This window comes from Augochlora pura, chromosome 8 (genome assembly GCF_028453695.1).
Source record: "Augochlora pura isolate Apur16 chromosome 8, APUR_v2.2.1, whole genome shotgun sequence".
Classification (NCBI taxonomy): Eukaryota; Metazoa; Arthropoda; class Insecta; order Hymenoptera; family Halictidae; genus Augochlora; species Augochlora pura.
The window spans coordinates 2,377,104-2,404,203 of NC_135779.1; the positions used below are offsets into that span (position 1 = coordinate 2,377,104).

General features: G+C 42.9%; 1 protein-coding gene across 1 annotated transcript in view; it reads left to right on the forward strand.

Moving 5' to 3' along the window:
• Positions 1-26,166, forward strand: part of LOC144474454 (uncharacterized) — a 38,893-nt gene extending 12,727 nt beyond the window's left edge. The window contains exons 5-6 of the mRNA XM_078189299.1: positions 14,470-14,724; positions 18,755-26,166. Of these exons, the coding sequence (XP_078045425.1) occupies positions 14,470-14,724; positions 18,755-19,953 (1,454 nt within the window). The 3' untranslated portion in view covers positions 19,954-26,166. The remainder of the gene's footprint in view (positions 1-14,469; positions 14,725-18,754) is intronic.
• The last annotated feature ends 934 nt before the right edge of the window (positions 26,167-27,100 follow it).

A 27,100-nucleotide genomic window follows, 5' to 3' on the forward strand; every position in this document is an offset into this window, starting at 1 on the left:
TTTTTCTTAATATATATATATATATATTTTTTTTTTTCCGTATAGCTACATATAGTATTAATTACATATATTCTTTTCTTAGTGTATTGTACATACGCACTTTCAGTTTAATCGTTTACTTTAATAATTAATAAAACAATTTTACTTAGTTTATGTTCATCCAACCTGATTAATCGTTTTATTGCAATGCGAGTTTCAAAATAGAATGTGTTTCCAAATTTGCACTCAACTGTTTGAAACAAATTAAATAGTATTCTTTGGACGCTTCAAATGCATTAACTACAAGGGGTTAATGAAAGGGGTATTATGAAATACGTTCACAAAAAATCGAAACGAATAAACCAAAGTAGCATGTAACATCACTACAGTTTAATACAGATCCCTTATTTCTATTATATAATATTCATTATATTTATTATTACACTTTTATATCATATTATATTCTATTATTATATTTTTATATCTTATATTATATTCTTATATTTATTCATAAGACTGTCACGACAAAAATGAGCTCGCTCTCGAATACAAAGAAACGTTTCCCAAATAGTCAATAAAAACTACCCCCTTTTCTTCTCACACCAATCTTGCAGCCTTGTTAAAATCATCGATCTATCTCGTTATCATTCTCGATTAATCAAAGGTCGGTCGATCTTCGAAGCATTACCGTAACCTCTTCCAAGTTGCGACCACCTCTTTCTTCATCTTTCGAACCCCCACGACACTGACCAAACCACGAATAGAAGAGAGTATGAGAGAGAGAGAGAAAGAGAGAGAGAAAGAGTGGGAGAGAGAAATCCTTTGTGAAAGAAAGTCGGCGCAAAAGGACACCGTGAAAGCAGAAGCTCCAGCGAAGAACCGATCATCGACTCGCGGGATTTCCGGAACGCGGTTTGCAACATCGGCCGAGGACGAACGAGAGAAAAGATGGCGACGCGTGCGATCGAAGGAGGACGGTCTCGTGGTCGTGTGTCGATCGCGTGACCTCTCCGTCGATACGTTCGAGAAGTCCGACGTCGTTTTAAAATGACGAGCGTCTGGCCGAGAGTATGCAGCGGCCGGCGGGTCGCTATTTCGACGGCCTTGCGGCCCTATAGCCGGCAAGCCACCGAAATAGATCACCCTGAAGTTTAAGCCCGGCCCCCCGCTCCTGTCGCCGCGCGGTTTTCGCCGCGGCCAAACTAATCCGGCCACTCGCGCGACCTTAAGACGAAATTAAAACAAACACCGAGGAGCGCAACGTTGGAGATAACACGTGGGCCACCATGACGCCGCCTCGCAGCTCTTTCGCGAGCACGGACCGGGATAGTGCGCCGCGCTGGCGCGGCCGCTCCGCTTCTTCTTAGCCTGGTTTTTCGAAAGATTGAACCCGAGGTGCACCGACTGTCGTAATGCACGGATGACTGTCACGGCTCCGAGGATTTATGGCGACAGTTAGCTTTGTAGGACACGGGTTCTTACAAGCTGTCCGTCGACTTTGAGGACGCGGACGTTTAGAGCCGTAATCGTCCGAGAGCAAATGATAGATTTCTCCTTTATACACTCGTCGCACGGATAAAAGAAATTATCGTTTTCATCGTACGTGTTACTGGAGATACTCTTTCCGGATCTCTCGTCGCGTTCATTTAACCCTGTAACTTTCGGACCACGTGATTATATATCGAAATTTTATCAAATTCTTTTTACCAAAATTTTACCAATTTTAGTTCTCTCATAATACGCGCTTTAATTATATAAGGTCTCTGAGATAACCAATGACAATTTTAATGACTATTGGCAGCACTACCAACCTAGAATATCAATTATCATGATATCAGAAAATGTCATAGATCGTGTAAAATTGTTAAAAAAATACATTCTTGCCTTTCTGATTGGCTTTAAGAAATGATCTAAATTAAAATAAACACGGAGAATAAATTAAATAGCATGTCATCGATTAATCTAGATAATGTTCTGAAAATGCTAAAACGTGTTCGAATGTCTTGAGGGAACATACACGTGGGGGAATGAATAGCGACAGCGGCCGGTGTGTAGGTGAATGACAATGATCCGTGCGTCGCTATTGCGACTGTTCTCCGAGCTACGATTATTCGCACGTACGTAGCCCGGGATAATTGGAGCGATGTGTTCAGCTATTACGACTATTGTTGAACTTCGAGGTTCTTCTTTCCAGAAATGCTAACAGCATTCAGAAGACCCGGCCTGCTCCCGGCTCCGCGTCGACTCGCGTTTACGCGTTATTCGAACCTGTGTGTGAACGCTTTGTTCCGCTGCTGTGGTGATCGTACTAACTTCTGTGACGTGCAACTTGTCAATAACTTGTACTCTGCGCCGTTGGATCGTTCAGAATGCACGCCGCGGCGCGGGAAGAGTAATGGTCGTGGAATTACGGGGTTGATCCGCGGATCATCGTACCGTTGGCTAGCGTATTCGTACCTTCGTACGTCAGAATTGCAACAGAACTTTAGAATGTGCAGGAACAAAGAGAGACGTTGGTTTATTTATTTAGAGAACAGGGTCGACTATTTATTTAAACAAGAATATCGGACTATGACTTCACGCTGAAGCCACCACCACCGGTCAAGTGACCGGTTTTACATTTTTTATTTTCTATTAATTGAAGCTACAAAGCTGCTTTCATTCGAAATTATCGAATATATTCCTTTATGTAGATACTATAGTAAAAATTGTAAAAAGATTTTATAAATTCAATATTCTGATTTTTATGGGAGAATTTTTGTCAGTCGTTCTTAGATTTAGATAGGTTCAGCGTTAAGGAAAAAAAATTGATTTACAATTTAGACAAAAATGTTAGACAATGAATTAAAGAAAGAAATAATTAGAAGATCGAAAAGTTAAATGATCGAGTTCAATATGAGATATTTATAGTTGTAATTTATATTGACCAAGGTTCTCCATTCTAGTAAAAGTACAAATGTATATACTAAAAAAGTATAAATTAGAGAAATCAGGATTTTGAATAAGAATGTTAGACTATTTTAATAGAACGTGTGCAATAATTTCTCAATCGATTGACAGTTACAATAAGGGGCGAGGCTGTGCTTTTATTCCATTATACAGAACGTATTAATGCACGCCCAGCAGGGAATCAATATAATTGTTTATCAATTATTCAGTAAACCACGGTCGAATCGTTCCGTTCGGTCACTCGATACTGCAAAAGCCACGACACATACGCGAGAGAGCGTGCCAACACTTCCCGGCCGTCGAACGGCCAACCCAGGGCGAAACCCCTCGACTCGACTCTTTTCTCTCCCCCAGCCGTAGTAACATTTTCCACGACCATAACTTGCCCGCGCCGGGCGCATCAGCTTGTCTGCATTGTAATTAATATTTCCGTATTAGACGCTTCACTAATACGAATTAACCAGAGAGTGTCGTTCGACGAAGCTTTCCGTCTGCCTTTTACTCTAAAACCAGACGAGTCCGCGTACCGTGTTGAACTAGAGCAAACAAACAAACAAACAAACAAACAAACAAATAAAAAAGACACCTAACGATACGTCGGAATACAAGCTGACCGACCCGAGGTCTACCTTACCGCAGACAGTAAAACACACTCACTGAGCGAGAACTTTGTGTTTGTTCCTGGGTACCTCTCGCAAAACCGAACGCCGAAAACAAAAACCAAAAGCTAAACGAAAAGAATAATGAAAAGAAATGCGGTTTCGGAGGAGTCAGCCGGTGTGTGATACCCCGCGCGCGGCTACCTCGCGCGAGATCTGTCTAATCTATTGAAACTTCTGCTGCGAAGGGAGCGTGAAGCTGTGTTGGATGGAGAGCTCGTTCGTTGGCACGAGACCCGTGGACTCGCCGGAGACGCCGATGAGTTTGGCCACGGAGACCGACTGCTGTCCGGGCTGCAACGCAACGGCCACTGAGTCCTGCAGTTGCGTGGACTCCGCGACTTCCGGTCTGTTCTTGGACCTGACACCGACCCGCGACGACGGCCAGCAGCCGCAGCAGCACCAGCAACAGCAGCTTGGCGGCGGTGGTGGCGGAAGCCTCTGCCCGTCACCGTCCTCCTCACTCAATTATCACCACCACCATCCCCATCATCATCACCGTCAGCTACATCATCAGCAGCAACCGCAGCAACAGCAACGCCATCACCGCGGTGAGTTGCTGCTCGCCTAGCGGAAAGCCAAAAACGGGAAAGAGACCGAACAAGAGAACACGTACAGTCGCCGCGAACCACCGGAAAACGATGTTGCCGTTCGATCGCGCTAAACGACGTGCCAGACGAATCCTCGACCTGGCCGCGCTCGGCCGCTTCGCTAGACATAAGCTGACGAAGACGATTCACACAGGTGTCCCCCTTTCGTGAATACCGTCCCTGGGCGAACGTAGCTCGTTCGGAACTCTTCACGGTTACCATGGTTAGATGGAGCTGGGTTGAAACAGTTTTAAACGGATCGTTGATGGCGTTGTTATGATCTTCGTTGAAACGCGGAGAACCTTTATTCTGGATCAATGTCAAAGGAATCGTAGTTTTCAGCTCTAATCAGTTTCGTTATTTATTCCTTACTTTTCAAACGTGCTCTTTTAATTTTCTTAAGTATACAAGCAGCACGAGAGGTGTTTTTATATAATGCGAAATATACATTGAAAACCAGGCATCCAAAGTTCCATTTACTAAATTATCGATGCCATGATTACTGGTACAAAACATGAGATCGAAAATAAATACAAGATAATTATAGACATGAGAAACAAGTAAATGGTCCTTCGTAAGAGTTAATCAGAATAAAGGGTCTCCGTAAGAACCTATTCCTATGGGAATTAATGAACTGCTGGTGCAACCCTCAAATCTTCGTGAAGATTTTTTCACAACATTTTTTCACAAAATACTTCTTATTCGATTGAAAATCACTGTCGACAAAATGTCACGGAAATGTTTCCCTCTTCATCTGCCATTTATTTTTTCCCGCGAATTGAACAGCTTTTGGATCGCACCAGCAATTCTCATGGTCAAGTTTTTCACACCCGGTAGGTGAACAATCTGCAGAATAAATACTCGACTATGGTAAACAACCCATCCAACGAGAGCTGTTCGCCAGGGGTAGCATTCGCGTGCGGGTTTAGGCATAGTCGCTAGGGACGCAGCTTCCCGCGCCTCTTCGCTCTTTCGCGCCCTGTTGGGACCTTAACGGACCATTAGGACGCCGCGGATCCTCCAAAACGCTTCTAATGCTTGTAAAGTCGACAGGAAAAACAATAGACGCCGTGTACAGGACATTCGCCAGGAGAAGACCGCAGCAGACGACTCCGAAAGTTTCGCATGATCCGATTTCGTCGACAGCCTCGTGGCCATGATAGAGACTCCGACCGATCGTCAACGTTTCCGCGTGTCGCGCGTGATTTTTCTCGACAGTTGGCAGGGACCGATGAACGATCTTCTTGGAACCACCGCCTTGTCGTCTGACGTAGATTTCGAGACCTGTCTGCTCAAAACTCCTACGACCACGCTCGTCGACACGTCCTCGAGAGCATTGGGACCGTCTCCAAGCTACGTCTCGTTTCGTCACTGTGATCTCACGGCACCCACGTGATCACCACGACTATTCTCCTCGTGGACGCGGCGTGGCACACGACGCGTGTCTGGCCAGTTTCGATCGGCAGAGAAATTATTTTTGTACCACGTCGCTGTAACGCGCTCGTTTAAGCGAACGGTCGACGATCGAGGACACCGAGCGGTCCTCGCCGCGATCGAGATTTCCGGTTTCTCTTTGTACATAATTCGCCGGCGGTCTCTCGACCGGGATCGCTGCCGATCGAGGGGTCGGTGCGCACAGACACCACGCTCTTGTATATTCTGCGCGGCTTTCGAACTGCTTCTTCGTTCTTCTTTCTTCTCTTACCACGATCTGTGTCCCACTCTTGACTGCGCACCTCTATCTTTTCATCTCTTTAAATATATTGTACAGTATGCTGGCTGAAATATTGTTAGTTTCGTTGCGCTTGAACTTCGTGGCAAAGGTATCGGTGGCAAGCTCGAGAGATTCGTGGGATTAGTTAGGCGATGTTCAGAAGTGCGGCCGTAACTGATTTAAGCGACGGCGTTGTCGAGGTTAGGGCAGAGCAGATATTTTCCGAGGAACTTTTTATTCCGTTGGCACGTTCGTAAAGGTAGCTCTTAGGCTGTTGAACCGTGCAAACGGCGGTGTCGTGTATTTTTATGATACTCGAGGCTAAGAAATCGTTTCGTTGTTCGTGCACCGTGTTATTCTCACGCGAAAGACGGTGTAGATCGTGCGTTCTCGCAATTAGAAATTAGCGGGGTTGGCAAATTAGTTGATCGTTGTTAGGCTTGCTATTTTTATAAATTTCTATTAGCGTGCCGGGAGTGGACAGGTTTTGGTACAGGTAAACGCGCGCGTTGGATCACGAGTGGATCGAGTATTTCGCGTGGTTCCGAGATCGTTTTCTAATCGAGTTACGGCTATAAAATTCTATTTGTATAAGACACGTTATCATTGAATTATAAACTGTATATAGTCTACGATGAATCGAAAATTTATTTTTATATTCTATTTAACGAAAAGTTTCTCTACTGGAGGGAACGCGCCTGTTCCCTGAATATTTGTACAAAAATAGTCGTAAAGAAATTACGATTCTAAATTTTGGAAGGACAACGGATTTTTCTACTGAAAAATTGATGGAAGTTTAGACTTTAAGCAATTACTTACGGAGGGTGTTTCAATGCGATGCTAATTCTGACGCGTAATCTGTTAAATCGTTGTAACGTTCACTTAATTAACATTCACTCTTGACAATCATTGATAACTATAATACCGGCTGATTCTAAAGTGTAAAAGCGGCGCAAAGGAAGCAGAAAATACTCTATCTTATTTTTATCTTGAAAAGCCTTCTGTAACTGCGATCGAAAGGATTACTCGACATAAGATTACGAAATTGTTAATACGAAAGTAACGAGATATTAATCGATTATTAACGTTCTATCGTCGCGTTGTATAGTAAGTAACTGACGCGGAGAAATTTCGTCGGTCGAAGGGTGTAGCCCAGGCAATTATCGCAGATTGGTTGGACAGGTGGCAGAGGGAACGTGCTAGTTCCACTTGAGTCGTGTACGATCAGCTGATTAAGTAGCGTAGATTTTTGTATCGCTTACGTAGCAGTCCCAGTCGATGGGATTCGTTCACTCGCAGTGCTTTCATCGTCGGTTGCTCTAGGCGCGAAGCTCGTGGGCCAGCAGAAAGGGGAGGCGAGCTCGGCGCTCGCGCAGCTAGATCCTCGATTCGGAAGTCGCAGTATTCGAGATTAGAGTAATGATACACGCCCACGCCGAGCACTGTTATCGCCAGTCTCTCGTCTATCGTTTTCGTCAGCTTGCCGCCAACGTGAACGTTGAACCGTGAATCGGAACTGCTCGAGGGTCTGGATCAATCCCGCACACTTCAAACGAAATTCAAGCACACACACACACACACACACGACGATTCTGAACCGGAGAATCCACTCTCTACACACGCTCTTTCTTTGGAAATTTTCTGTCGAACGTCGACGAGTCTAGAGAAACGACGAGCGTTCCCTCTCTGCGAGCGCGCCGTCGACTCGCCCGACGCGCTCACAGGGAGAGTAGACGGGATTTCGCGAATGCCAGCAAAATTGTGTATCGTTTATCGATGGGGACGATAAGAGAATGGGACCGGGAGAGTCCCATGGCTCGGGAAACAGCGTCGGGACTGGGTCAGGGTAGCGCGCTCGTAACGAGGGAGCGCCAAGATTCTCGAATGCGAAGCGATCTTCGGGGGTAGTTGGTTTCTCGATACTCGTCGACGTTCCCAGCGTATATTTCGTCATTCCACAGGCGGTCTCTCGACTGGTCCCACCCCCGCCTCGGCTCGAGGCGCGTCGACAGACTCCCTGGTAGACTTTTTATAAGCCTCGTTCGTTTTTACAAACCACGAATCGTGTCTTCTTTTTTTCTTTTTTGTTTATTTTGGTCACGAGAATTATTTTGTAGAAAACTTTGTTACTTTGTTACGACCGTCCCCCTCGTCGTTGGAAGAACCGCAAACCCGAAAGGCCCTCCGCCGTCCAGAACCTTTGACAACAGAGACCCCCCACTCCACTCCACGTTTGTTCCACTAGTAATTGCATCCCCGCCAGCCCATTACCCTTCGTCCACCACTTTTGCTCTCCAACCGTTACGATCTTGATTCGCCTACGGATCTCGTTGGCGCGAAACACACACTCCCGTCACTCGGACGTTAGCCCCCCTTCTCCTTTACTTTGACCAGTAGTCTACTATTTTTGCGTTCATGTATGTTTACTGTAAAGTTGTCCCCCCCCCACACGTTTATATTTTATCTCTAGCTGTCTCTCGGTCCTTATACATACGTATATCAATCCGCCGAGATGTATATGTATGCATACGTCCGAAGGAAACACGTATGGAATCGTATACACCGTTCATTATTACTTGCAAACGCGTTGATATTATTATTAATTATTATTATTATTATTATTGACTATTATTAATTATTATTATTATTATTGATTATTATTATTATTATTACTATTATTATTATTATTGATTATTATTATGCCATTATTATTGTTACTCATTTAATTACGAGTGCAGTGTTCGCAGAACCGTCGGTGAAACGTGTATTATTTAACGATCAGCGGGCACCTCGCGTGTCTCTCCGCGATCACTTTTGGTTAACTATCGTTCCGTCTCGCTCGTTAACGAAGTCTTGTTAACGAAAAATTCAGTTCCAACCTGGAATCGATTGCTATCGCGTTTACGTACCGCTCTGCCTTCTGTCTCTCTTTGTACCGAACAGTTCTGCGTGCCGGTGCTTCTGCCTTTCTTAAGTAATTCCGTACTTATTGTTCGGACACACCAACGATTTATCATTTCTTTGTAGAGCGTAATTACCCTTTGACAACAATAAATTATTGTCATTTACGCCCTTTGCGTTTGTTTTGCGTTGATGCTCCTAGATTCCTACGTTCAGTATTCTACCGTAGCCTCTCTCTCTCTCTCTTCTCTCTTTTTTTACTTGTTTTTTTCTTTCTGTATTGTTCTTCTCCACCTCTTTATATATATATTTATCTCTTTCTCTCTCCGCATGAATCGGAGGTTTATCGATAGATAGAATACGTAGCTCTTGATTCTTGTACGGTTTCGAGGGATCGTTGTTATTGGCCTGGGCAAACGATAGTATATTGACACGGTAGAGAATTTTCGAGAAACCTAAACGCAAATTCTAATGATCAAATTTCTGTCTTCAGTATAATGTTCGAAGCTGTTCGAAGGTGTTTGACTATGTTTGATGTAGCTCAGAGGTAAGAGGTAGGAACGAATTCAAGCGATTGTGAATGAACATTTGTAACCACGATTGTTCAGTGTCCTATGAAAATTGGTTGGAACACTGCTAAAAATAGAATCAATCGTGAAAATACAATGCTATACAGCCAAACAAGAAATCTATTTTTAGAGCAGACTCAGTGCAGTCGTATTTAAATATACACTCGATAAAGCAGAACGTGTCCGTTCCAAAAATAATTTTTATACATCCTCGAGGTCAGACGGTTATTTATAAAACCAAGATTTTCAACAAGTTCGACGGAAAGATAAACGATCGCGTATATCTGAACTCGATTTGCACGAGACTAATAAATTTGCATAAACGATAACGTCGATTAAACCTGTTCCTACGTGTTCGCAACAGTAACAACGATGTCTTAAGACCAGTTTAGAGAGAACCCCGTCGTTAACGGTAGCATATTAATTTTCAATCCCCGATTCACCCCCTCCCAGTTTCTTCTCTTTTCTACTCTCTCGTCGGTTTCTCGGCCGAACACCACATCCCCGTTTGCAGTACCTCTACTTGACTATACGTATATATAATATAAATGTCATATATACACGTGTATCGATTAATTTGGTTGATGCGCTCTGCTTATGTCGTCACGGTAAGTGCTGTATTTGTTTCGCCGCCATATCGCTTTCGTTTCTTTCTATTTTATTTCTCTTCTGCCTATGTTCTTTCTCTCTCTCTCTCTCTTTCTCTTTTTCTCTCGATCTCTCTACTTTCTTTTCCTTTTTTCTAATTGTTTCCGCGGCTTGTTCCCGCATCCGCGTAATCAGCGTGTGTGCGCGCGCGCGCCCGCGCACTCGATGCACTTGCAGCCGGAAATAGAGCGTGAAAGGAGAAAAAGGGGAACAAAGCAAAGAAAAAAAGGAAAGAAAGAAGGAAGGAGAACCGAAATAAAAGAACAAGAGAAAACTGTGTTCCGCCCGGTTTCTTTCCGGCAGAAAGAGAACGAGGTTGCCACAGGCAAATGTCTGGTAAACGAGGGTTCAAAAGGGTGGGCCACCCACAGCCCGCCCCTACCCCCCACCCCTCATCTGTGTTTTCAGCTTCGTTTTTGCCTTCTAAGCTTTTTCCGCGCGGAGCCACGGCCGAGGGAAAAAACTGCGCTCACCGGCCCTCTAGAACTAGGGGCTAGGGCGCCTAGGCCCTCTGCGTCATTGGTAGTAGTAGAAGCAGCGCAAGTAGAGAGCACACCGTAGATTTACGTAGAGACGGTAGACGACGGGTGAAGAAAAATCGTGGGCGTCTGCAACTCACCCTCGAGCCAGCAACCGACCCGACCCCCTAGCCTACCCCCCCCCCCCCAACCCACACCCGCACCCCTCTCCCCCTTTACCGTAGCCCTACCCTACACCCACCTTTTTCTCTTCTGTTTTTCTTTTTGTATCGTCACGATTAGCTGCGCCCCCCCCCCCCCGCCCCCCGCTCCACCCCGCTACCCCGTACATTCAGAATACACGCACGAGGAGGCTCGAAAAAAAAGTACACGTCCTCGCTGTTCTTCGTATCCGGCGGGTTGCCGTTTCCGGCAGCGGCTCTTTTTGCCAGGGATGATCGAAAAAGTAGCCCGCGATCGTCCGACAACCCCTCTCCGCGAGCCACTCTGCCGCGATGCGGCGGTACGACTGAATATTCCTACGGCTTTTGTCGTTGCAACCCCCTCGCGTGCCATTTTCTTTAGAATTATTTAAATTAGGTGGTTCTCAATTGCAATCGTTTGCTAGAAGGGGCTGGAAATTAACGTTCACCATGTGCCTAAATTTACTTGGCTGCTTAGATGTTAATCACAGGGGTTTAGAATTTTATTTCGATTTTAAATAACAGAATAATATCTGTACTTGATAAGTTATTGATATATAATTCGTGATAATTATTGATATGTCATTCTTGATAATTATTGATATATGATTTACTAGAGATGATTTACCATTAAAACTTGTCCAATTTCGTGGATATCATTTGTCAGACAAAATAACAGTTACTTAACAATAACGTGTTCCGCGTGTACGCAACAGTTACGATTCTAATGTTAAATATATCTTCTCCAATTTAGCAATTTATTTATATAATGTTTCTTCGGCCAACAATTTTAACACGTTTCGAATGATATTATAGTATTCACGATATCTTATTTCGCTCAGTGATTATTGCAATAAATGCATAAATCCGGCGGTCTAATTATTACTTCAACTACCTAGCAATATATTAAACCCCAAACCAGAGGGTGGTAAAAAATAATAAAATGTAGAATAAAAGCACTCTACATATTGAACAAAGGAAAGACGTTTCCGTAACGCGGAGAGGGGTGGTTTGATCTCCAAGTCGCTATTGAACAGCCACAGTCGCCGTCCGTGCATCCCCCTGGACCAAGAATCGTTGCCGGTAACCAATCTTGTAAGTGCGTCTCATCGAACGTTTGTCGTCCACGAGTTTGCCCGCGTTCGGTGTCTCGCCGCGATGGTGTTCCGTCCGTGTGCAGTCCGCTCGAACGTTTTCCTCGGGGCCGAAGTTTGGAAAAACTTTCGGTGAGACGGCAACTCGGGAGGGAGGGGGTGCTCGTTACGAGTTCGTCCGGGAAGAAACGTGGGAGCGAACCGGCGAGAGGATCCTTATAGCGATAGTCGACGTTCTCTAAAGAGACTCCGGGCGAGCCGTGGCTTCTCTTCGACTTGATCGAGGTAAGGACACTTATTGTTTGATGAGAAAACGTCGAAGTTTGCTGGGGAGCCTCGCGGGTTTGTTAACGTGTTGCGTACGGATCGCCGGCAATGTTATCGTCGTGATTCTGTGCCAACGAGACCTGGAAGGGGACGAGCCATTCCGTGAGGATAGAAAACATCGGCTGTTCTCAAAATTTTTAATTAAACGGATTTTTATGCTGTTATGGTATGTGCAAGAGATAATTATAGTTACCAAGACATAATTATAATTGACGTGAAATATTTATCCTTAACAAGAAATATTTATCATTAACAAGAAATGTTTATCATTAACAAGAAATGTTTATCATTAACAAGAAATGTTTATCATTAACAAGAAATAATTATAATTATCAAGAAATAATTATAATTAACAAGAAATAATTATAATTAACAAGAACTAATAAGAATTACTAACAACTGATAACGTATTTATTTTGTCTGTGTACTGAGTAATTTTTTTGATCGCCTAAAAAATGTTTCAGTAATTATAATTTGCACGAAGTTAAGTAATATAGTAATCAGAATTTAAATTCGTATTTTAACGCTTGTTATTCGGCTTTATGGATTTGATATAACTCTTTGAAGCAATCGTCCTCTTCCATCAATCAATATTTTCCACTAATCATTAATCTGTAATATTCTTTTTTTTTTCCTTGACAATTTTCAAAAATTGATAGTGCATTTTACAGTTTCGCATTCTTCTTACATAATTAGACGTTTCATTTGATTATGCAGAAGACATACGTTGGACAAGTTTCTCCTCTGGCTGAAAACTAAACTTGGCAATATTACTACCTTTTAACTAAATTATTAGTAATATATGAACTGCATTATTAGTAACATATGAACTGAATTATTGGTAACATTTACACAGTATTATTGGTAACATTTAAACTAAATTCGTCGTAATATTTCAAGTGAACTATTGTTAAGATTTAATTATTTTGAGTTGGAGATTTAATTGAATGGTCTTTCGCAATTTGTTAAGAAACGCACCGCCAGTATTTTCAAATCATGTGACAACATTTTACGTAATTTCTGACGTGGCGGAAGCGCGGGGAAGTTCGTAAGGGACGTCTACCGAAAAAAGTGGCGCTTAAAAGGGCCCTTGGCAGACACCCCAACGAAACACGTGACGAGCACCCTAGAACTCTGATGGTCGGCTGAGGGGTTTTTCGACCTTTTCGCATACACACCTCGCGCGCTTTCAGTGAACATGCTTCAAGTAGCAATCGATGTCCATTTTGTAGCCAGTGTTACGTGATACTCGACCAACGAAATGACAGAACATGCATTGTTCCGCGCAACACCACGTAAACATCCCTTAAGTTTCATCAATGATCCCGCTGCTCGATCATCTTAAATAAGTAAACTCTTATCAATTATAAATTCCATTCACCCCTAAACTTAATGCCAGAAAAATGACACGAAGTTGTTAATCAATTAGTTTGAAGCGAAAACATCTTAATTTACAAATAAATAGTCTGTCAACCGCTGTTTATCGATTGCTGTTGAGTTATTACAAAATATACGTAATTAACAATTAAATGCGTAATTATTTGACCCCCGCGTTGTTGTTCAACATCAAATCAAATACAGTAGCTTTATTCGTTATCAAGAATTTCAACAGTTTCATATACAGAATGTTCTTGTCATTTGCAGTAACTTTTTCCTTTACAACAATTTTCTCCAAGATGCAGTTGACTAGTTATTAACAAAATACGCTGACCAATCAGAGCCGAGCACGATTAGCGCGAGGCGGCCGAGCTGGCCAATAGAACTGGGCTACGTCCGCTCGTTGGTTCAGCAGTCTCGCACCAGCGGAGCTCGCCTCTCATTGGTCAGTGTTTTTCGTTAATAACTAATTAACGAAGCCTCGGAGAAAATTATTGTAAAGGAAAAAGTTACTGTAAATGACCTGAGGAGTCCCACATTTCGCGATTGCGAGTGATTTTCTGGTCATTCTATAAACAATAGTCGAAGCTTCGCGCTCACGTTACAATCTCATAATTTTGCGTTCAAAGTTGAACTCTTTGGAATTATATTTAATTTCTTAGTCGTCTTTAGCGAAACCGGAAAAAGAGAACAAACGCGTTAGCAGCTTCCGTTTGCAAAAGCCGCGCAAAAAGGCGTGGCCCCAAAATCGGCAGCTACTTGAACCATGCGTCTCAGAGGTTCGTATCAAGTGATCACGTGAAAAGTAAAGAAACTAGAGATAAAGCTAGGAAACGGAGGACGACACGAGACGGGAGACCACAGACGAAACGACACGGACCCACGCGACGACCGCAAAAAAAGAAAAAACATAAGTTACCCAAATGAAACGAACGTCCGAGGCCAAGAGGATGACGCGGACGTCTCTGTCACTTTCTTGACCCCTGCATGAAACCGATTAGGATCGGGCCAGAGCGATACGGACGAGGCGATGGCGACGGCAGCTCTTCTGCGGAACAAACCGAGCCCCGGCTCCACGACCCTGGAGGACGTGCTTGACTCCCTCCTCGGGCTGCCATCCGCGTCGCGTACCCCGAGTCCTGGGCCAGGACCAGTTACGACTGGCGCATCCGCCTCCATGCGGCATCGAACTAACGTCGGCCAGGCGAATGCGAAAGCCGGGAAGAGCTGCAGCGACCTACGCCAAGACCTCCAAGGTAGGAGGACTATGTAAGTTTTCGTTCTGAGGCAGATCCTCTCGAGGGACTCGAGAGTGCTCAAAAAAAAAACCTAATCTACTCTACTCCCACGAGCTCTATATGTGTATGTATCCTGCGTGGCTGTATGATCGCGAGTCATCGGACACCCACGGTCAGATGTTAACGTGCTGTTTTCGACGTGATATTTTCATCAAAAGAATCAGTGCCGCGACCGACTAGCTTTTCAAATTTTTATTTCAATACATTGAGAATATTGAACGTTGCTAGGATACTATCGAGTCGAATTTATATCTTTTATAGGCAAATTTGAACAATCCAGCCTCGATTTCAATGTCCGCCATTTTTCTTTTTTTAGACCACAAATCTATATCGATATTTATAGTATCAGATTTTTTCATATCTACAGTAGTTCGTCTTACAAATGCCCTAAAAATGGGGCTATTAAAATTTTCAAGATTTAAATATAAATAATAATGATGATTTTATTCAACTTTTATTTAATTAAATAGAAAAGTAGTATCGATAAAAATCTCGTGATATACCAAACAGAACCTTGCCATAAATTAGTCGTGTCATTTTGTCTAGAAAGAACATTCGAGCGCGAGGATTTGTAACCGTAAATAATAAATGACGTTCGAGCGAGTAATAATTACAGTTGCATGCGAAATGTCTTCGAATCGATACGGTCAACGAACCACCGCGATTAGATAATTGTTCTCGTTGTCGTACGGAAGGGATTAAAATTTAACATCCGTGCAACAGCCTCGTAAGGGAAATTAATAATTCATGAGCGAAATGGATCTGGAGCGTTCGTTGAAAATTCATAAGACGCAATTTGAATATGCCCGATACACACGGCGGCGATAATACTAATCCGTGGGAGAATCTATTTCCAAGCCTCGGAGACAAGTTGCGATTCCGACGACGTTTTTACGCGCGCGAATCCCGCGTAATTGCCAGGTAATTCCTTTCGGAATTTCCGCCGCGTCGCTTTGTACATCGTCGCGTAATTTCGGTGATCAAGCTGCCGTGAAATTCCCATGTTAACATCTGAATCGTGGGGGCCGTCATGCGTCTATGTCGTTTCCACTTTACGCGCTCCGATTGTGTTTCTATTCGCCTCGTTCCCATTTACCCTTCACAGGCACCCCCCTCTCTCTCTCTCTCTCTTCTCTCTCTCTCTCTCTCTCTCTCTTTGACTTTTTTCCATTTTTCCTAGCACCAATTATTCAACGATCGTTCGATTTCCTCTCATTTCGTCATTGCAAAGGACGGTGTCCGTGTTTCGCGCACATTCTCAGGTAAATTGCATGGTACGTGTGATGAAACTTTTTAGTGATACTGTACTCGTTTCGAGCCGTGTACACATGCTGCATCTCGACGGAAACGAATTAGACGTAGGAAGCGTGTCAAAATTGACGATGCTGCACCCCATAAACACTAGAGAAATGGAAATATTAGCGAACAAGCGATATACTTGCTCATTGTATGAAAGAATTTTGTTTTAGATGTTTTACGGACAAATATTGAGATGCAACGGAACCTGCACAGATATGTACATTTAGTATGTATGAGTAGTTTGGTATGCAAAAGACATTTTTTAAAAGATTAGCTTTCAATTCTTTAATATTATTCACGATCTTCTTTTTTTTTAAGCGCACAAGACAAACACGAATGTAATTTCCATATCTGATTTATCTGTCTTAGAAACAAAACGCTGGTTTCAAAATGATTAAAGTGTCACTCTCGGATCAACTCTTTCGTTCGATATCACCGAATTTCCATTTCAATAGAGCGCATTGAATAAGAGTATCGAACATGGACAAGCAGATTGCGGACAAGCATTACAATACATATTGAAGATAAATTAAATTCTTTCAGAATATAATAAATTATTTAGAATATTTAAAATATTCTCTGAACGCCATATGCAATACATAGTCCGCAATCTGCGCACAGCGAGTCGAAACACCATACAAAGAATCAAAAATAGAACACTGAAACGTTGACACCGTTGCATGGAATGATGGGCCAGGAAATCTCGTTGAACCCTTTCGCATCCACGGACGAGGGATCCGATCGGCGACGGTCGACGAAGCTCGCCGATCAAATCGGGAAATGGTAAAGATTGATTCGCCGGGCATCCCGAGCAAAGAGAAAAAGTCCCCGGCCGGGCAGATGCGACGGGGTTGAATCGTGTTTTCCGGTCACGTGACCGCCATTGCGCTCCCGAGTCTTCCTCCTCGGCCATCGCCTTACACCTCATATACGTCAGCCATGATCGACGATCGACATTAATATACGAAAGGAAAGAAAGTGAGCGTACGCCGGTCGACGAAGGAAGCAAGAAAACGCGTCTCGCGGCATTGTTCCCCCCGTTCCGTCGCCGTTCTCACATTATCTTCAGTTCGAACTTACGTTGTTTTACACCTTTGCAGAGAAGAGACACGGCGTCTGAAGTTCGGGGAGGCGGAATCGTAGCGGTATCTCGCCTCCTCCGAATACAGACGTCTCGATCCGAGGCTTATCGATCAGAGACGAATTTAGCGGTGCCGATACTAGCCATTCTGGGACCCGGAGAGCTAATTACATTTATGACGACGAACCGCCCGCAAAACTCCGAAGACGCGAACGATTTAAAAGTCCGAGCACATTCGTAAGGCATTTTTTCAATGTTCTCGTCCTTCGTTCAGTCTGTTCTCTATTTTGATCTTATCGAGTTCCTTTTTTTGCTCTAACCGTTCAACGTTCGATTGATTTTCATGTACACTGTACGCATACGATGTGTACCGTTCTTTATATATTTTTTTTTATTTTTTAATCACTTTTGGATAACTCATAAGAGCTTACAAAGCCACTCGGGAGGGTGATTTTTTCAAGATGGAACGAAGGAAATCCGTTTCCGTTATCACGCACATGATTCACGACCACCGTCAAGTAGAACTTGGGTAAAATTTAACGGAGTTACTAACACAGCTGTCACTCTGGCATATTGTCACGGTAATCATTCTCATTTCCATGTACACGAAATCGCTTACATCGTCACGTTCCATTATGCTTCAGGACGGTCCAACGTACCGATATCGTTTGCGAACTATTCCGGATCGAATTCAACAATCACCATTTTCGTCGAAACGAGTTCTTATTTCGATATATTATTTTATATTTTTATATTGTCGCGTTTGGCTGCTCTATTTTCCAGTGTCTGCAAACGCAGCTAGCGGACAGCGGTATTACAAAAATTTGACAGGCTTGCAAGAAATAAAAATTCAAGGCAAATAAATTGTTTTTCTTAATAGTTTTGAAGAGTTCAGAATAATATTATTAAAGTATCCATTTGCTTTCACGATTTTATATTATAATAATTATAATGGTCTGTAGTTTTAGTTACGGTCGATTAGTGTGTAACAATTTCTAATAAAACCGTTGACAATCTATTAAAGCACATTGTTAACTAAATCATAGTTTCTTCAAAATATTGCTATATAAACAATCAAGTTATCAATTAACGTTTTCACTAGTCAGCAATAACGATACATTACTGTCAAATTTCAACGAACAAGTCAAATACAAAAATCAGTGTAGTAAGTAATAATTTATTTTGTAATAATTTAATTGAATTATTAACGAAGACATCTCCTAAAGAGAGAACACATTTTACACTTTCCTTCAATTAATAACGGTTCTAATAGAAAGATCGAGTAGTGAGAAGTATTCAAGCTATTCCCACAGCTAAGAGCAATTCTAATAATTACTAACTACCTTGAGCAGCTAGACGCAACAAATAACAATGAAACATCAAATCCTCAAGTAAAATTAGCTTCTCAATTAATTAAAAATGTCTAAATTAAAAACGATAGAAAGTGAAATCGACATTATCTACAAAGAAGGCCGTAGCTTAACAAACATCTCCGGTCAGTCCATCGAATTGCAAACGATAGTAACTTGGTACGAGGACCGCGAGCACGACCCGACCCACCCGAGCCCCGATAACCCTGACAATCCTTGGTATTACCGACTGTCGCAGAGTCCGCTAGGAGCGTGATGGACGTGCAGGGTGCCACGGAGGACCGTGGCTCGCACTACGCGGGTGAGCTGGTCAGACGGAAGAGCGAGGGCAGCGACACGATCCCCTCGAAGATGTCGTCGATGCAGTCGAGGGGCGGGCCGTTGCGTTCGCGACGGGTCTCGTTCGACAACACGCAGGAGGCGAACGGGCTGGTGGCTGGGAACGCGGCGGAGAAGATGGTCCGTTGCCGGAACAACAAGTGCAGCAACACGGCGACGTTGGCCGAGGCGAGGAAGACGTACAAGAGCTGCCACAACTGCACCTGCCTCTACTGCTCGAGGGAGTGCAGGAAGGCCCACTGGCAGCGTCACCGGCGTACCTGCCTGCACTCGCGGGCGGGCAGCCTGTGCAAGCAGGTGCTGTCCTCGGCGAAGGAGGACCCGATCACGCTGAAGCACATCTCGGCGCTGGCGAAGCGTGGCCACTCGTCGCACGGCCGCGGCGCCGTCAAGTGTTTCTTCTCGAGCCCGGAGGCCGCGGAGAAGTTCATCGCGAACGGCTTCGTGGACCTGGGCAAGCCGACGTACATCCGATGGTCGGACCTGCTGGCCAGCGAGATGGGCGCTGACCTGTACGCCGAGGTGATCAGACTGTGCAAGTCGTACAACCCGGACACCAGGCTGGTGCTCTACGTGGCCGTATGCGTGGTCAGCGAGGTGCCTACCAGCGGAGCCGTGAAATGGGAGCGGCAGCTGGTGTCCAGATGCGCGAAGATCCACCTGGACTCCGCCAGCAGACACCACACGTCCTCGTCGTCCGCCTCGCCGCAGGGCAGGCAGCAGTCCACCTCCCCTTGCAACATCACCAGGGAGATGGAGTCGCCGGAGATGCTGGTGCTGACCTCCATGCCCGGCAACGACGGCCAGAACACGCCGCAGAGGATCCGCGAGATCAGCTTCACCAACATCCAGAAGCAGCTGAAGCTCCGCGGTGTGTCACTCCGCAGGCATTTCCCGCAGGTGTACAAGAAGCTGCGCGCCTACGTGGACGGCACCGTGGACAAGTTCGCGGCGGTCACCATCTACCCGCGGGACCAGGCGTCCGGCAAGAGCTTCATGTGCATCATCATGCTGGACGTGGAGCCCGAGCGTCTTCAGCTGCTACCGACAGACTCGTCCAGGGTCCGGACGGTCGACATCAGCGTCGAGCAGGAATGAACGCTGAAACTAGAGACGCGCCGCTTGAACGATTTTTTACTATATTTAGTAAGATTTTGCTGGTCCGGGTTTAATAAATCGTGTGGCGATGATAAGTGTTTTTCGAGGGGAGGTCATTTTTGCGGTATTGGTCTGCCGGCGCGTGTAGTCTGTGGGCGAATCAGCTGAAGAGGGACGAAGTTTCGACGAGCAGATCGGATCGACGAGGCCCGTTCAACGATCTACATGTCCACGGTGTGTACGACGTGGACCAACGAAGAAAACGTCCGCGGTACAGCCAGACACTCTCTGTCCGTGGCCGAAGTCTCTGTCTCTCTATTTCTCGCCTTCGATCGAACCGGGATAGCTCTGATCGTGTACTTATAGTTTCGCGGCGAGCTTGTACACGTTAGCTAGTACGCGGCCGATCGACTGTCGGTCCACGTGGGCACTCGGCGAACCAGCATCCCGGCGTCTATCCATTTCGTTCGTAGACCTTGCCCGCGGACCTTAGAGTACTCCTCCGATTGCTTGAATAGATCAAAAGGAAAATTCCTCGATTTGGTTGTTGCTCTATCAGATGTTTATTAATTACCACGGTCGTCGAGGCTGTAGAATGGGGCAGCGGTTCCTCGTTTTAATCCTCAAAGAACGTTTCATTCTCTTCTGCTCTCTGTTTTTCCGCGATTTCAACCCCTTGCGTTGATTATCGTCACACTTCGTTTTTTAACCACTCGTTGCATATTTCTAGTAATAACTTGTTAAATACGTTCTGGTTGTTTCATTCTTTGAAATCAGAATATATGTAAATATATAAATATATATTATTTCTTTTTCTTTATAGAAAATTATTGCTATTGAATTGCTTCGAATCATTGTTGCTATGTAGATAATTGTACGGCAACGGGTTAAGCGTCCATTTTAGAACTAGACAACTTTGGTTATCCTATGTCTCAATTTACCTTTAATCCTAATTTTTATGGTTTATGTTTATATTTAGTAGTTGTAAAATTCGATTCGTTCGTTCGTCAGATATCCGGAAGATTTATTTCTGGAAAAAGTAAACATCGTTAACAAGTGACGCATTCGAATGGTAGACTGGTTAGATTTTCATGCATTTATTCTGAAAAGCATTTTTGTCGTCTCTGATATCGTTTATAATTATTTTATTCATACGGATCTGTTCTTACCTCCTAGTCACCGTGTTGGGTAATTTAAGACAATTGCACCCGAAATGATCGTTCTTTGAGAAATTCCAACGTCAACGTGAAAAGATTTTCTTGATCGCTCGTAGAAACGTTTCACCTCTTCATCTTCGGCGTTTCTCGCACAGTTTGTTCGTGCATTCGTTTTCTTTTTTTTTTTTTTCAAAGACGCAAAATCGATCCTTGCATGGAGGCAACCGCTGGCCGTGTGAAACGAATCAAACGCTCAGAACTCGACCGATCGTTTTCGAAAGTAACAATGAATAAGTATCTTGTTGTCCTTTCGTTCGGTTTAACGTAGTTACGGTTGTATATTTTGAATTTTATCGTATAATATTTGTATATGCACGTATATACAAATATTATACATATACATATTATATATACATATATATTATATACATAATATATAAAGATGAAAAGTCTCTAAGGCGTCGTCAGATCGGCTCGATCGCGAGTGTTCTAGAGATCTATTGTAGTAGATATCGAGTCCGTCTGACGACGCCGACGAAATGAACAGGAAAAGCGTGAATCGCGACGGCGGTTCCCGGCGGTTCCCGGGAACCTCGTCGTTGCAAAACAATGAACAAAAATAACAAAAAAAAAAATACAAGAGGAACGGATACCAGATACCCGAAAACCCGAGAACAGATTTTTGGTCTGTAAACCCCGAACCTAGCGCCCAGGTGTCTCCGAAAGTAGAGTTTCTACCGAATAATCGTCGAGCTCAAATCCAATTAAACTATTGTTTTCACAGACGCGATCTTTGTGCCAAAGCGTAGACCGTATATTGTACTCCTCGGCGTCAAGAAAGTAATCTTGCGCGTATCGCGACAGGAGGAAGCGAATTTTTCTATATAGGAAACACTTCGAATATCTGATCTCGTGGACTAACCTCGTGGCTCGGAGAACCTCTCCATTGTAACACTCTTTTTATCGTGATCGAAATCTTTCTCTCTCTCTCTCTCTTTCCTCTCTGTTCTTTCAGAGATTTTATTGTTAACACGTTACGGTCCGTGCATGCGTGCAATCGTGCATTCTGGCGAACTTTTAGCGACCCTTTGTCACTATTTCGGCATGTATCCAGAAAAAAACGAGAGCTTTTTTAATCTAATAAAAATAAAAGATCTTTTTCAACGATTGTTAGCTGTTCGAAGATCGATGCGAATCTATTGCTAGTCCTCATAGGACGAATGTTAATGTAGACATATAACTGGACTACGGATCTTTATGCAATATCTTTTGCCTCGCTTGGAATTAACAAGAGTTGTATAAGAATTTATCTGTTGTTTCGATAGCTTTAATAAATTGAAAATAATGCAAGAATAGTCTTGAATTGTTTTGGTGCTTTCTCTGCTTTATAGTTCGTTTACACTAATTTTTTTACTGTAAACGCATAAAATCCGCAGTCTAGTAATGACAGGATTGCGTATCCTTATGACAGATGTTGTAAAAGTATAATTAAATTGTTTTTCATTTGTCTCATCAGTAAGGGCTTCGATAGATATTATTTCAAGAAAATATTTTTATTTTCAAGAAGAATCCGCAAAAGATTAACAAAGATGGAAAATAATTTGTGGTTGTATACTTTTGTTTAATAGTAATTGTAAGCGCCCTAATTTGAGAGAACATTTTGTTAATGTATTAGGATAAATCCTACCAGTTGGTGAAATATTAAAACAGTATTAAGCAATGACTGTTTGAATTCTGAGGTGTTTTTAATGGTACGTCATCGTATAATAAAATTAGGCTCTCGTTCGGATACATGCCGAAATACTGCGCTTTATTATACGATCGTGCGAGAAGATTAAATCGATGATTATAAAATATTGTATGTGTATAAAACAATGTAAAGATAATTGTTCGTTAATTGTTATAGCCGGCGACTAGATTAGGTTGAAACTGTTTAAAATGATTTGAAGTATCGCGTGCTCGCTGAGGAAGTTCCTTTTAGAATCAATGGCGGATCGTAATGTGTTCAGGTTTGAGAAGTCGACGGATCATTGAACAGTCTGCGGAATCGATAAAAATCTAATTCGCTTGGAATTTTCGGGACTAATGAATTATCTGCCACGCGTTTCAGCATACCACCATCTTTCCTTAAACGAGGATCTTTAAACAAATTCTAAATGTTAAAGCGTCATTATGATTTGCACCTAAAATATCTCTTACATACTTTTGAATAATTTCTCCAATTTGAAAGATAGAAAATTATAGAAGTATGGTATATATTATTAACATTACAAAATATATGAACAAAATATATTCACCCTTTACAGAGATTCGTAAGTCAGAAAAAAAGTCTTGTTTTCACCTACGTTAATATTTATGCGCTCTCGAAGCTCGTGAAAAGTTAATTAAGAGAGATTTTAAACTCTCGTGCTTTCCTAGACTCATTGATTCCCTTTCAAGAATTATTAAAACTAAATATCGTAACATAGTCTCGTCAGATACGAACGCGAAAGGCTGACTTAATCGGGACGAAGAACGATAGTGCCAATCAAAAAGAGAAACTGTGACGAACCACAATCGCTCAAGAAGAAATCCTACTCGCGGTGTCGTATTGAATATATCTCAATTAAAGAATTTTTTACTATTAAAATCGATCGAAACTCGTTGCGTAGTTACTGTTAGGCTTTAAATGCAACAATGCTGCTTCGCGCCGGCATCTCGGCCGAGAAGGAACACTGCGGAGTAGACTCTAGTGCCAACGATAGTGATTTTTTACACTTCATTCCGTCGACGTCGTTTATTGATCGTGTTAGATTAATCAAAGTACGAGTTAATCAAAATGAACGTCAAATGAAAAAAAGAAAAAAGGAAATTAATAGACTGCTGACGGGAATACTAAACGTTTTCGAAGCAATGTTCCGAGACGAAGGATCGTTTATAAATTATTAAGCAGCTGTTGTTATCGTTTGAAACATTTTAAAGGAACGTTCTCTAGAAGACGATTAATTTGACTTCACAGCATTTATTCAATGTGGCGGACTCCCCTTGATTAAAGGATAGACTATTTAGGGCACAGAATGATCTCAAGACTACTGCCTTTATTGACAATAGGTCTAGCATTCTCTAATTTAAAAGGAAACTGATTAACGTATTAAACAGTTAACGCGTTGAAGTCTGATTTGTCTTTAGGTTAATCTAGAAGCGTTCGTACCGTATCGATGAATCGTTCCAGCGCCGGACACGATTTTGAAACGCCGAAGACGAGTGGACCGCGTTCACCGATCTTCAGTATTTAATATGAATTTGACACTATCTCGTCACATTACTGTTCTCCGATCCCTCGACCGAGACTTTGATTTCGTATTCCGCGGTCGACTGCGTAATAATTACGACTTTTAACTAGCAACTGGCGATGTAGTATAATTTTTTAAATAGCGACCACGTTCGAAACGTGCGACCGTAAACCGACGAGATGTGTACGGTACTGCGTCTTTACGATCCCATCAATTAGAATTCGAAGACGATAAGTGATATATGATCAGTGTTTTTACCGAACTATCAGCGATGATGTAACAGTTTGATTCCTCGAAACAGTGTTTTGTATCGTTCGAACGAGTTTCAATTTTAGATATATTTGCTACAAACTGATGAGAATATAAATATATATATATACAAACATTGATCGTTATAGATCGTCGCTAGAGAACTGGTGACGAAGCAGAAATTCGTTCAGGTTCAAAACGAAAAAATTCATTGGAACACGTTTTACTGTATTCTAGAAATCTGGTTAGACAGTTTACTGTACTGAATTTTAGAGCATCGTTTACACAGGCCTGGCTGACTTCTTTCGGCCGCGAGCCAAAAGCTCCCAACCCCCCTCTCTCTCTCTCTCCCTGCTACTTCTTCGTGTACATTGCTACACGTGAAATGGGTAGCTCGGAGTGGAGCACAGAGAAACAATGTCATATCGTTACATCGCCGCGCCGCGAGCTATGGCGTCGCGCGAGTGTGAGCGACATCCGAGGGGCGAGTTGCAGGACGCGTGAGAAAGGGTATAGAGGCACACGTGGGCACGCGAGCCGTCAGCTACCCAGGCCTGGTGTTACGTCATAGTTGCATAAAATTCCGCGATCCGTGTCCGTAGTCGACGAGAGCTCCTGTCTTTATCATGCCACGAACGTTAGTCCACCAAATTGTCGATAGTTCCTTTTACCTAACCGTGTTGCGACGAGAACGCGATTATTTCGACGATCCTTCTAACGTGTTTCTAAAAATCATTTAATATAGTGTCTTACGGAAAGCGAAAGGGAAGACGTGCGACAAATTGTTGCTCGTTCGGCTCCTCGCGCGGGGCTCGGCTCTATGTTCCCAGATAAACGATGACGTAACGAGAGAACGGAACGACTCGAACGACGAGATGATGTACGTCGACGATGAAAATGATGTTCGGTGACGCATAGGCGAAGTAACCTTGAATCGCGGATCGATATGAATATTTCTATATTGCCCTTTCCAACTTAGATATGGTGTACGTGATCGCCGATGATCGACGAAGTCCAGGACAAGCGGTCTCGATCGTTTCAATTTCTTTGCCTTTCGCAAAAGAATGAACGGCGCGCGGAAGCATGCCTCGATCTTGATTATTAAAAAAGAGAGAAAGATCGAGAGACGATAGGAAAAAAGAAGAAGTAAGAAAAAGATCAATCGTAAACGCTGTTACAGCCAAGTATATGTAGCGACACGACGAACAGATTCACGGGATTTCTTTTTATCAGGATCGATTTCTTGTTGTCTGCGATCGGCTGCTCGATCAGGGGAGCAACATTTAGCCCGGCGTGTAGTCACTCTGAAGAAAAACCTAACGTTAATTCGGTTCAACGTCTATTTATTGGTGCTACGAATGTGCTACCATTGTTTTCGCATCTGTGTATTGTCTCAATTTTTCAAAATAAAATGTTGATTTTATTACACCTGCCTGATGTTCTCTGTCCTGTAGGATTTTGTAACTGGTACCGTCGAAGGAGATACACTGTAAATGCATACGATACTGTATTGTATGGAAATATACTATAGTCTATTACAAAAGGTTGGCTTGTTTTTCATGACTAGAATCTCTTGCATTCTCTCCAGTTGTAAAACGGAGCTGTAACGACGAAGCCGTGGTACAGTCATCGAAGAAACATCGCTTTTTGTCGGCTTCTCTGACTGATCCTATCTGTTTTATTCGGTAACAAATTAAATAGTAAATTGGCCAAGAGGATGCTAGAGGTTTTTTAGAGGTTTTCAGATTCCTTATTTTCAGATTATTGCTACATATGTTAGACGAAAATTATTGTATACATTATTGTGTATAACCTTGTTGCCCCAACGGTCAGATGGGTGCATCTGCGATTTGCAATAGCGTTGTGAAATAATCAAGTATCGCTTCAGTAAATTTTAAGTAGAGATTAAAATTAGCGTAAAATTAGACGCAGTCGCAATTTTTATTAACTTCGGTATCAATTGTTTAGAGTTTAAAGCGTAGCGTTACGAGTAAAACAGCCGCGATTTCAATTTTGATTGATGCGCACTGTAGCTTTAAACATGGCATTGCGGTACAGCGCCAAAGAACATAGTGAGAAAATACTCAAATTGTTAGCCATATTTATCGACAAATGTTAAATGTGGAAATTCAGCTGGCTGCGCTAACACTAAAGCAAGCAAAGAACTTTGATTTTATTTTATATTGGTACAGATTGTGTAATATATTAGACTTTAATACATTATGTGTTAAGTTTACTTCTACACCTCGACTGTGCTAAAAGGGTTAATAGTTCAAATTTTTTATCACAGATGGCGCAACCAGTATATACTAAGAAAAATTCTACTCTGTCGGTTAAGTTATCTAACAGTTCAAGTGTTTTCCTTTGTTTGGATTTCCATTCATTTCCTAGATATTCTACTAGTTAATATGACAACTGTTGCTTCAAGATATTCTATACAGCTATATTTAAAGTTCTCATGAATTGTAA